Genomic DNA, 12388 nt, shown 5'->3' on the forward strand with positions numbered 1-12388 from the left:
TTTTTAGATAAATAAGGAGCCTCTACTAATATGGATTAAGTATGAAAAAAAGTAGCACTATACAAACTCCCTCACCCATAAAAAGAAGACATGCAGAAGTGAGCACTGAGAAGGCAATAATGAAACTAGGGGACCTTGATGAGTCTCCTCAAGATGACACAATGAATGACTCAATACATGAATTCTTTGATAGAGAGGAGATTGAGCCCACCCCAATGAAGCTCTTAAGGAAGAGTTTCTAGGTACTATGAGATATGGATAGAAGCTAAGAAAAGAGGCCAATATCATGTTGTAAAAGGGGCCTAGCATAACTTACATTATGTCAATCCTTTCAAATGTTAGATTTGTAAGCATGCTATACAGGGGCAGGACCTAAGTGCGATGCCTCTCTTTTGGTGAGTGAGTTATCCATCCCTTCATTGTTGATAGAGACCAAGCATGAGGAATGAGTGCAATCCCAATCTATAGCCACATTTTCCACACACAAAAAAAAAGAGATAGGTGGAGGCAAATGACACTCAAAGCTTGTTGCTAGAAGTGTTGCAAAAAATTCCAAGCAATGGGATATGTGCCAACAATTAGCAATAAAATATCCCAACAATTGAGTTGGACCAAGGATGGGTAGTAGACTTCATAAGTCCAGTTAAGAAAGTTGGACAATTAGCTAAAAACAAGTACATTATTACACCAATGGATTAATTGGCCAAGTGAGCCAAAGCTTGGGCACTTAGATTGAAACACATCTTGATTTCTTTTTGAAAATTTATTTTCTAACTCAGAGTCCCCATCAAGTTTGTTGATCTATCCGAGTGGACCAACAACAAGTCATTTCATGACATTGTTGTTGATGACATCATGGACCAACAACAAATGAAGGAATGGATCATTCGACTAGAAGCCAAAACAATAAGGCTTGAGATGATTGTTGAAGAAGAGAAATCCTTAATTAAGTGAATTGACTAGGCCAATGAGTCTACTAGCAACAATGCCAAATGAAGAGAGGAAGAAGGGAGTGACCAATAGAGTTGTCGAACCCCACTTTTAGCAAATTTTGGCAAAGTTTAGCAAGGAAAAGGGACTAGGTCTTCATCACCATCACAAGGAAGAAGACAAAAGCAAAGACATCCCCTCAATGACTCCACCAGTAAGCCCACAACAAGGAGCTAATGGAGCAAGAGGGTCAAAGATACAAATTAAATTTCAAAACTTTAATGGGAAGGAGGGGAATGATCCTTAGTCTCATGTTCAACATTTCTTGAAAACGGTCGCAATATTGTACGTCACTCATGAGGAAGAGTACTTGATATACTTTCCCACAACTTTTTCCAACAAAGCCATTAGATGGTATGATTAAAGAGGTTCCAGCACAAATTTAGCACATATTGCTAAATCTTAGCCTCCTCAATCAAACGAAGGGCTAATCAATGTATGAATGAGGGAGTTGACCAATCAACTCAACAATGCACAAGATGAACATCATTGTGGTCTCGTTGATGAGTGGTCTCACTCTACGAGCAAAGTTGTGAAACATGGAAATTATATATATAATCATGACATTTGATGAATTTCTCAACAGACCAATTCCATTAGAAAAGGGGGCATAGAACCATGAAAGAAAAAGAAGGCACTAGTCTGAGAGACAAATAGTGATAAAGACATAGAAGAAGAAGTGTGTTAACCCTGTGGCTATAAGGGCCAGAAGTGTAGTCTAGAGCAACAATGATGAGATCATTGTGTGTGGAGTAGCAACAAAGCTCTACTTGTAATATCTTGAGCCTGAAAGATGGTATGATGGATCTTAAAGGATGAGGATAGCCTGAAAGTGGTATGATGAAACTTAAAGGATGAGGATAGCCAAAATACTCTCTAGAAAATATCCAATCATACTTGCAAAATCAAGATATGGAGAGAAAAATACTAAAACTAGAGAGAGAAAGATTAAAAGCCTACACTTTTTGAGGTTCCCCCACTATGTGTAGAGACTCCTGAGGTTTCCCCACTTTGTGTGGAGACTAAAAAGGGAGGAGGAGGAGGAGGAGGAGGAGGAGGAGGAGGAGGAGGGAAGAGGAGGGGGGAGTACAAGGGTAGGGACTACAAGGATAAGGGCATGCTAGAACACAATAGTGTGAGAGAGCATGGACGCAATGGAGATCAATCACATGAACACAATAGTGAGCTTCAACCCTGAACCCCAAAGAGTGGTAACTTTATTCCATTGAGAGATATTTATACATGTTGGTCTCTACACAATCCATAGGTACATCCAAGGTGGGACCTCTTTTGTAGGGGACTTTTTAAAACAAGAATCTCTCCACTTTTTGGGGGGACGTCTTAGGTCTCTATGCAAAGTGGAGGAACCTCATGAGTCCCTACAAATATTGGGGGGACCTTTTAAGTCTCTACATGTGTAGGTCTCGACAGTGACTTACGTGTCATGGGGATGTTGAAGAGATGTCGATGGAGCCTCCACTCCAAGCTACTCCTTGTGAGAGCAATGCAAGGCACGAGCCATCCACAAGTGTCACTCAAGCGGCCTCCGAATTGTTGCAATGTGTTTCCACGAGAGAAAGAAAGAATGGGAAGAGGGGAGAAGGGAAGGAGAAGGAGAAAGGAAGAGGAGAGTGAAGGGGGATGGAGTGGCAAACACAAGGGCACTACAATGGAAACAAGGGAACACCCAAAACACTCTCTTGGAAGAGAAGAGGGAGCTTGTATTCAAACTTGTGCAAACAATAATGAAGACCAAAGTCAACCCTTTGGCCTTTTATACTTGTCACCTTTTGAAGGGAGGGCCCACACTTTTCCTTTTAGCACTCTCCTCTCTTTACGATAAAAGGATCTTGGGTCCATGGGGTGCCAAGGCATATTGCTATTCTTCCCATCTCTCCCTACTAGGTGGAAATAGCGCTTGCGTTAACCATATTAGAGCGCTTGGGATAAATCTGGAACTAGGAGTGTTCCTAACTGGTTCCCAAATAGCGCTTGTGTTAGCCTTGCGCCTCCAAGGCTTAGGCTATTTGGGGCTCAAACTCCCTGAGCACCCTCAAGCCTTAAGCCATTTGTGGTTCAAACCCTATGTATGATGCTCAAAACCTAGAGTGGTGAGGCTTCACTCCCGCGAGTCACTTAACCGCAACTTGCAGCTAGAACATAGAAAACTAGCAGATGGAACATACGATTTGTGCACGTTGCCTGCAATCTTTGGCTTTGAGGTATTTGGGGCTCAAACTCCTTGAGCTTGTACTATACTCCTTCCATGGCTGTAACCATTGAAGTAAATCGTGAAGCCTAATCACTGATTACCCTGCATTCAGCGACTGTACTCTATGGATGTTAACATGTCCCCCTTCATACTGCTGATCCGTAGCCGCGCTGGAGGAGGTGTGTGGCGAGGACTATTTATAGGACTGCATAGCATCCCAGTTGTCGTGGAGTGAGTCGAGTAAGGTACAAGCGATACTTTTGAAAATGGGTGGCATGCATATCCTCGTACGTGTAGATGTGGTGTCCATGGAGATTGTGGACAGGGAGGTAGAGGCGGAGGTCCTAAAATTGCATAGGACCGATGTTGGGATTGAAGACAATCTGGTGTGTCAGATTGTATCGGTGATTGTCGATGAGGCAACTGTGGGCAGGGAGATCACGAAGGACTAAGAGGAGGAGGCGATTGAAGTGGACTATTGCTACGACAGTGGGATCGGGTACCAACCCATACGTGTCGTTGAATGACTAGGGGCGGAAGCAAAATCCCTCCTGGGTCATCTCTTTGGGGAAGTTGTACAACATATTGGAATCCTTTTGCTGGAGCTCTCTAAATTCATCGCCGTTCCATTGGCATATACAGGGGCTGGATTCGGCAATTGACATGGGCACTGCGGTAGTATGGCCAAAATTTCTCCAGCTTTAAGAAGGGAAGGCGCCAGCATGGCTATAGATCGGCATCTGCATTGGTCGCTAGGATTGGAGTTGGGGCACCATTGGACATTCTCTAGCGGGGACGAAGGAAGAGTTGGCGGAGCATCATCATTTGCAATGGGCATGGGCTTTGGCTCTGCTGTGCCTATCGATGTTGTCTCTTCGGCCCTACACAAAATTGGCTGCTTTGAGCAGTGTGTTGAAGGCCTCATCAGGAAGGCCGACCGGAGCAATAGAGGAGATGGATGGGGAGGTCCCGTGCTATGCGGTGGTGGTGTTAGAGGCATTGGAAGAATACTCGAGCAGTGTTGTTCGAGGGAGGGGAGGTTGGGTTAAAGGAGGTGGTGGTGGAATTTTTGCAGGTGGGGTAGTAGAATTGAAGATGGTGATGGCTTCCTGGCCTTCTTCCTCGGTGAATTCCTCGAGGTATGCTACATGGATTGTTTCAAAATTTCTCACCAAGGACTCGAGTGAGTCTTGGAGAGCTGTGGCACCCGATTAACGAGGATTATTATGCCGAGGGGGTTGTAAGTAGTGGATTGGAATGCCGTAAGATGCCCTTGAGATTGGATTGCGAAGGCTTGGCCGTACGTCTCATCCAATCAATGTCTACTTGCAGACTTTCAAGGGTGTAGACCCATGGGCTGAGTTCCTCGGGCTTTGCGACTTACATCACTTCATCATCCATTTGGTATTTAGTGGACTCCGTGATGATGCGGCACCGGGCTTGGAAATTCAGAAGGATAGGATGGGCGGCTAGAGTCTAGAGGTCTGACGAGTAGTGGAGAGAGAGAGAGAGAGCGAGAAGTGGGTTGGAGATTTAAAGAAAAATATGACATGGCTAGGATGGGGCGGCAGTGGTCGAGGTTACAGGGGACCAAGTAATCCCACATGACACTTCCTTCAGAATCAAGTCTACTTCACTTTGTTTTGTCCTCGTCGGAGTCTAGATGTATCTGGGACACATCCCTCAATTTGTTTGCGAATAATACTAGTAATTTTGTTGGGTCGAATATTTGTTTTGGCTGCCCACTCGGAATAATTTCCCAACGCAAATAGGAACTTCAAGTCCAAGGATTTTCAGTCCCCTCGAGAAGATGTTCTGCAAGGATCGTAACCCCAAGAGCATTCTGTAAGAAATAACCACAAGTCTTTATACCCACGCCTTGGTATTGTGCCAACATGACCTGATAGAGAAAAGAAATCTTTGAATGGATAAGGGTTCGATCTAAATATGGAGGATTGTTTAGAGGGCATTCAGAGTGGAGCTATGACGTCTAGGTGGAAGATGAGGTTTTGTGCGGGGAGTGCGTCGAAGTGCATTTGTAGTGTTTGGGGGATGGTGCATGGTGTGAGTGTGTAGGTGGCGAGCTGTGCACCTTCCTGTACATCCGAAACTTTTGTTGCTTCCGGTCTTCCAAACTTGAGTCTTTTGATTGATCGGGGGCACGCTATCATTCATTCTCTTCTCATAGGGACATTGTTAGTGCTCGTTCTTGTGCCAGGAGATCCTATAGTGATTGGATCTGTCGCTCCCGATTCTCATGTGTCCTAGTGTGCCGTGCCTCTACCTGTGCCTTTTGCTCCAATGTTGTTTGCAAGCCAGCTTTGTCGACCTAGTCCATGGGAGTTTGGACCAGGGATTCGCTTGTGGTGGTGGTCATCTTTGAGCCTTATTAGTGCCAGCTCGAGCTTTTCAGCTTTTGTGCAGTACTCCTGTACTCTGTCTACGGCTGCTTGACCCATGGCTTGGGTGGCAACTATTATGGTGTGGCTGTCATGCACAGAGAGCTATGCTTGGAGGAGATTTGCTAAGAGCTATGAGGCATGTTCTTGCCTTCTTTGCAAAATTGTGTGTGCCACTTGTGGAAGCTGCTCCATGGCTTCGAATAAGTGTTGTTCCATCAACTCCGCATGTGAAAGTTGCTCGGTCGACATGTGGCTATAGTCACTTGGTGCCCTATACTGGGATGCACTACAAAACTGTAGAGCCTCTGTTAGGCTTGCCCATGGAGGTAGAGGTGCCGGTGGTGAAGGATGTGGTCTCCTGGGCTATTGTGGAGACCAAGATATAGGGCACATCGGGAGTAGTTGATGTGGCTTTGGCTCCTGGATGGAGGCCAATGGTGACCATTTCATCACTTGGGAGGTCCTCGAATAGTATGGGCTCCTATTGAACCCGTTTGCCCTTGTTCTGAGGTTTCGCCTGGAGTCACAGTTGTCGGCTCATGAATGCTTGCATTTGACGGTTCTCATATTGTGTGAGCAACTGGCTTGGTTCCGGTTGCACAAGGCGGTAGGCTGGAGTGGCGCTAGGCTCTGTCCTTGCTCACTTGGGCATTCCTTGATTACAGATACCTCAATGAGTAGCTTCAAAAACATTTGGCAAATGTTGAGATTTATAGTATCACAAACAAGCTGCACACTATGACAACGCGAGGGAGGGACAAGGGAAGATCTTATGTTCATCTGATGCTTTAGTGGGATTCATGTGATTGCTTGACTCTAATAGTGTGTGAATGAGGCCATTCATTTGCACAGTCCCAACTATGTTAAATGTTGCATAATCATCAATATTTATCAAAAGAACCCTCTGGCTATCCTAAACCAAGTAGTGGTTCTTGTCCATGATGGGAGTCAAACATTACTCCAATAACCAAGGCGATTAGTCCTTCACTTATAGTCAAGTAGAATCAAAGCTTGATTGGTCTCACAAAGTTGAGTCTAGGATGCCTACATCAGCCTTTTGGAATTGAGTCCGAGATACCATGTCCAGGTTTCCTATTTGGATGAAGTTAGAAGAGCTACCACCTGGATCAATACCATCTGGAATTTGCCTTCATCGTCGAGAAGTCTAAGTCCAACTTGTTCTTTTCTATTGTTAACCTCATTGTCCTCCTCATATGGGGGCTCACATGTGAGGCACTGATCTCAAATATTGCCTCTCAATGCCTCAATGTGGACCTACACCCAATTGCTACATGAAATGCTCCATCTACTCTCAAGATAGAGCCATGTCCGTGGCATTTTCTTTTATTGGATAGTAGTTAAGCTCAATCAACTCTTCCCATGACCAACTCCTAGATGAAATGGTAGGGAACCTCAAAGTGTTTTGTCTTGGCATGAAACGTTGGGTTCTTGGTGATTGCTATGCAACTCTAATTGTCACAACAAATTTTTACCGATTTATCTTCGATGACGTTCATGTCTTCCATGATTTAGATGAGCCATATTGCCTCAATGGATGCCATGCACATTGCCTCGTATTTGACATTTGTATCTCCTAGCAATGTTTCTATTGGGAGATGAATATCTTGTCGTGTGCCCACTAGATCTTGATCCTAGTAATGTTCCTCTTGGGAGATGAATATCTTACCTTGTGCCTACTACTAAGAAAATAATGGAGAAGTCCAAGATCCATCATATCAAACTCTATTTTCAATAGAGTCTTTGCATCTCCAATCGTCTCCACTTTGGCTATGCAACCTTGGTCCATAGTCTTAATACACATGTACCCAAGCATCAAAATCATCACCTTTGCCCTCCATACCTAGAACTTGTTGAATGATGATGATTTCTTTGACAGATCCAAGATATCCTCTAGATTAGGTTTGAGTTTCCTTTATGAATCACTTTCTGGCTACCATCCAAAATTAACTTATTTGAAAAATCTAAATTTGTCCTGTTCCTTTCTATGATCTACCTCATTGTCCTCCTAGCTGAACTCGAGCCACCTTGAGAGCACTTGAGACCAGAACAACTTTGGCTCGATGATGCTGATGCGTTTTGCTTATGGATCGGCCTAGTTATGGGATGAGCCTTGGGGCCCCACTATAGTTGCCTCGATTTGAACCTCAAAGGCGTTGTGTAAGGCCTAAGGTCTATTGTAAATAGACCCCTAAATGCAAGCTTCCCTATTGTGCCTTGCTATCGAGATTGATTTCATTGATGAATGCAAAGATCCAAATAGTTCCGCTAGCCTTGAGTATCCATGAGGGCATAGGAAGTTTTGAATTAAGGAGACATATTAGACCTACCTTGACAAAAATCGAGGTAGGGTGGTTAAGGTATCATGTCGTGCCAACATAGGAACCTAATGGCAAGTTGGCAATAATAATGCACCCTAAGGAATTTTGGTTAATTATCAAATTATAAGAACTATTTAGGGACTTTGGAGGGCCAGTAGGAGATAGAAAGGAAAGTCACAAGTTTGAGCAACATGTTGTAGAAGGTAATGCAATGTTGCATTCATGGTTTTTTGAGTTACGAAATCAACTCTCTTGTTAAGAGAGAGACAAAATAAGAAAGGTTAAGCATAACTCTTTTTGTTTCTAGAGTGTATGATGGTTGCTTGCATGTGATAGACATTGTAGCCATTGTTTGTTGTCTTACAAAGTCTACATGCGAGCTTATGTGAGTAGTTTCTTGTGACAAAGCAAGAAAGGTTAAGCATATCTCTTTTTGTTTTCGGAGTGTATGATGGTTGTGGTTGCATGTGATAGACATTGTAGCCATAGTTTGCTATCTTACAAAGTCTACAGGTGAGCTTATATGATTAACATGGGTGGCGTTGCTTGCATCCCCGTTGCCATGGTAATGGACTAATGCAAAAACTTATTGGATTCACGTGTGGCTTAAGGGAGTCTTGTTGTTATATTGCTCATTTGGTCACATCTTATGTGACGATGAGTCCTAGTGTTTTTTTCCTCATAGAAGGGTTAAAATAGTTCAAGAGAGCATGTTTGAGTTATCACAGTTATCACATGAATACGACCACGAGTTTACAACATGGGCATCATGGTTGAGTTCTTGAAGTCGCAAGTAGACAATATATAAGCAAGAAGAGTGTTACAACTTACAAAGCAGGCAGATTAAGCAGCCCTTCCATCTCATGAATTGCACAAAACAAAATGAAATAAAATTGCCAAAGCAAGACAAAAAGAAGAGAGGTTGGGTGGGCAAGGTTAGGGTTTTTTTGAACGGTAGGGATAAATGATGATGGGAGATCCGACGGCGAGAAGAGAGCGTAAAGCCTGAAGGCCTTCTTATCTGCTTCTTCATCTACCAGGTTCTTCCTTTTAGCCTCTTTTTGCCCATCCTTCAGCTGCTTCCTCCTTCTGTGCCCTTCTCCTCCGCCCCCCCCCCAAAAACCCTAGCTTCTCCACCCTTTTCCATCGCCGCCTTCCACGGATCATGGTTAGTGCTTCCTCACTTTTCTCCTTTCCATACTGTCTTCTTTTCGCTGGTTTCCTTGCTGTCTTGAGTCTTCTCGGTCAGCTTTCGCCCACTTCATATCGTTGCTCTCGTTTGACTAGTTTCCAGCTCCATTTGGGTAAAAACCTGACGCTCTTGCTCGGTCTTTCTCCTCTAGCTGCTTCCTGGCTTATTGGCAACTGTATACGGTAATAAAGGCAACAGCTTTACGCTTACAGCATATATGCCCACCTCTGCTCGAGCTGACTTCGGGAGACAAACGATATTATAATAGTTTTAGGTCTTGGAGCTGCAGAGGTTCTGGTAGAGGTATCGTGTGCTTAGTTTCGGGCTGTCGGTTTGAAGTTACTGAGCAAGGGATCAAAGTATTTAAGGACGCTGGTACTGAACTGTGTGGGGATGCTATGACCTGCTTGGCTAGTGCAGCTGTTTCCTGTGTGAGATTCTCTACTATCAGTGTAGTTGTGTGGGAGAGATCATCGGGTGTCTAACTGTGAGCACCACTAGATAAGCATAATCTTTTTCTTGTTCAGAATATTTTGCTTCTTATTTCGCTGTCAGAAAGAATTGGGTACTCTCTTGCCTGAAAAATAGGCAGATCTATCTTTCTTTACAATGAGGTCTCTATTTGGCTATCATCCGATGTGATTTTAGGCTCCCTTTGTCAATCATTTTTTTCCTGCAACGTAGTTTAGCTTTGGTTTTTAATTATCATCCGAGTACTCCAATCGTAGCGTCTCCTAATTGCCATTCAAGAAGAAGTAATGATTTAATGTGTAGTCGTTTTTGTTACGCTTGACTAAACCTAGATGTCATTTTCATTCCAGGTTCTCTCAAATGATATTGACCTTTTGCATCCTCCAGCAGAATTGGAGAAAAAGAAGCACAAGCTAAAACGCCTTGTTCAGTCTCCCAATTCGTTTTTTATGGTAATATTCAAACCCTCGTCTTATGGATTGTGCCTTTCATTTTCTGGCCTATGAAGGTCCCTCACTTAAGACAATTAATGATTTTACTGGGACGTTTGTTTTTTCTGTTGACTTGCTGATGCAATTTTGGGCTATAATTGCAGGATGTGAAATGTCAGGGGTGCTTTAGCATGTAAGTGGATGGATCTTTTTCCATTTATTAATTGCATCAGTGCAAATTTTTGTTACCCTGTCGTTGGAATTGATTTCATTTGTCTTTGTTTGCAGTACCACGGTATTCAGTCACTCCCAAACTGTTGTTCTCTGCGGTAGCTGTTCTGCAGTTTTATGTCAGCCAACAGGAGGACGTGCTCGCCTAACCGAAGGAAGCTCCTTCAGGAAAAAGGGAGACTGACCAGATCTTGTACCAGGTTTTATTGCTTCAGTAAGCAAAGTGCATTTGGATCCTGGGGCAATGATTGCAGCACTTCCCAGTGATTACCAGGGTTGAAACATCCATTGTCCCTTGAATGAGAGGGGAGTCGAAAGCAAGACAACATCCTGCAGTCGACTGCTGCTGTGTTTCTTTCATGTTTATGTAAGGGCCACATCTCTGATTGTGGTTTAAGTTGCAGCCTTTGTTCGTTGCCATTCACATAGCTGCTGACATATAATGTGAGCTGTTTTTGATATCAATTTTGAGGCTTCAACTTGAGCTGTGTAGATAAGGTAATGTGGTTGAGGAGAAATTTGTCGAAATTCTTGCAAAGTAATATATCTTCTGCTTTTCAGGATCAATGGTTTAGACATCTTAAATGGTACTCTGTTGAGGTAATCACTTGGTCCAGAATATCTTTGGCTACTCTGCTGATTGTGTTTTACTTCATGGGGTGTTCAGGTGATAATCAATGCTAGTTGATCCTAGATAAGGGAAGATCTGATCTTGCTCACATCGCTTGGAGTAATGTACAGTTTTAGTGTCTGTCATCTTATGCATGGTGGTTGTACTTTCCTGGATATATGTTATTTGGAAAAATCAAACTAGTTACAGCCCATGGCAAGCTCTTGTGTAGATGAGCTTATATGACTTGATATCTTGTGGACTTCTGATAGTTCTTTAGACACTCCTATTCAAAATTTCACAACTCACAAAATAAACACCATCTCCACACAGAACCAAGGGTATATTGAATCTAATTATTCATAGAAAATTCCCAGCACAAAATTTCAAGAGATCCACGATCTGTCTCCATTCCACACAGAATCGCTCCATGCCCCTATGGATCCTCAGCCCAGCTTTGCCAGTGGTCGATTGATATTGTGCTGCTGCTCGAGCCTTCTTCTCCTCTCAATCGTTCCATTCCCATACTCTCCTCCCCCTATCGCCCCTCCCCTATCTTCCTCCGACACCATCCCTTTTTCTTTCTGTCACCATGCTCCATGCTCCTTTGCTTCCGCTGTCTCTTCCCCTGTTTGCAACCCGACGATCAGCTGTGTGGCAGGGCTCCTCTAGTGCAGATCCACAGCTCGCAGAGCAGGAGTGTGATGCAGAGTGCTATTGAGATTAGTGCAAATGTTTAGAGTAATAGCATGATGCAGAGTGAGAAAGAAAGCGAGAGGAAGGGACTGAAATGAAGAGAGGGGGGCGACACATAAATAGAGGGTGAGGGGGAAAGCCTAGAAGTTTCAAGAGGGAGCACAAAATTTTCGCACACAGCTTAGGATATTCACTCATTTAATTTGTTTAGGAAGCTTACCTTAATCTGCCAGCCGCCTCCCTCCAACTATTTGAAATGCCCAATAAAACTCATAGTGGAGTCTGCCCTGCACTAATCTAAGTTGTTCAAGGGTGCTACATGATCATTTCATTCCCTTTGGAAATATCAAGAACCTAAAACTAAAAGATAAGTCGTATAGGAATGTTTTAAATAAAGATAGTTCTAAAATATGTGCAAATCTCATCCATTTGTATGTGTTGCCTAAAGGCAACATACCTTCTCTCACGAGTGCACCAAGACTTTCTTTTTCCTTATACTCTTATCACACATCTCCTTTCAAATTATGGCTTTAAAAAAAAGTTGCTTGTACATTTAAAGTTGCTTTGATACATGTAAGGTCTAATGAAAAGAGCATGTAGATTTAGGGTGGATACTTTGATGGATGGATGATGTGTAGTCTTGACAATGTTTAACTAATGATAGTTTTTTATTTTATTTTATTTATTTATTTTTAACATAAATAAAATGAACATGCTGGCTTGTATTAATTGTAGGGATGGTCAGTCCCGAAAGGAAGACCTTATACGAAAATGGGTCAACTCAAGGGGCAAGCGCACGGGGCTTACCTTGCAT

At 43.2% G+C, this 12388-nt stretch overlaps 1 protein-coding gene across 1 annotated transcript; it reads left to right on the forward strand.

Moving 5' to 3' along the window:
- Positions 1-8960: 8960 nt before the first annotated feature.
- LOC147903306 (small ribosomal subunit protein eS27y-like) lies at positions 8961-10733 on the forward strand. Its single transcript, XM_087372472.1, has 4 exons — positions 8961-9111; positions 9957-10058; positions 10202-10230; positions 10326-10733. Exons 1-4 carry the CDS (start codon positions 9109-9111, stop codon positions 10450-10452), a joined length of 261 nt encoding a protein of 86 aa, XP_087228598.1. The 5' UTR covers positions 8961-9108; the 3' UTR covers positions 10453-10733.
- The last annotated feature ends 1655 nt before the right edge of the window (positions 10734-12388 follow it).

This window comes from Dipteris shenzhenensis, chromosome 3 (assembly GCF_047967505.1).
Source record: "Dipteris shenzhenensis isolate YYH24624 ecotype China chromosome 3, Dip_SZ_1.0, whole genome shotgun sequence".
Lineage (NCBI taxonomy): Eukaryota > Viridiplantae > Streptophyta > Polypodiopsida > Gleicheniales > Dipteridaceae > Dipteris > Dipteris shenzhenensis.

Coding starts and splice junctions, on each gene's coding strand:
- LOC147903306 (XM_087372472.1), top strand. Junction 10,059..10,201: donor CTCCCAATTCGTTTTTTATG/GTAATATTCAAA, acceptor CTATAATTGCAG/GATGTGAAATGTCAGGGGTG. Junction 10,231..10,325: donor TGTCAGGGGTGCTTTAGCAT/GTAAGTGGATGG, acceptor CTTTGTTTGCAG/TACCACGGTATTCAGTCACT.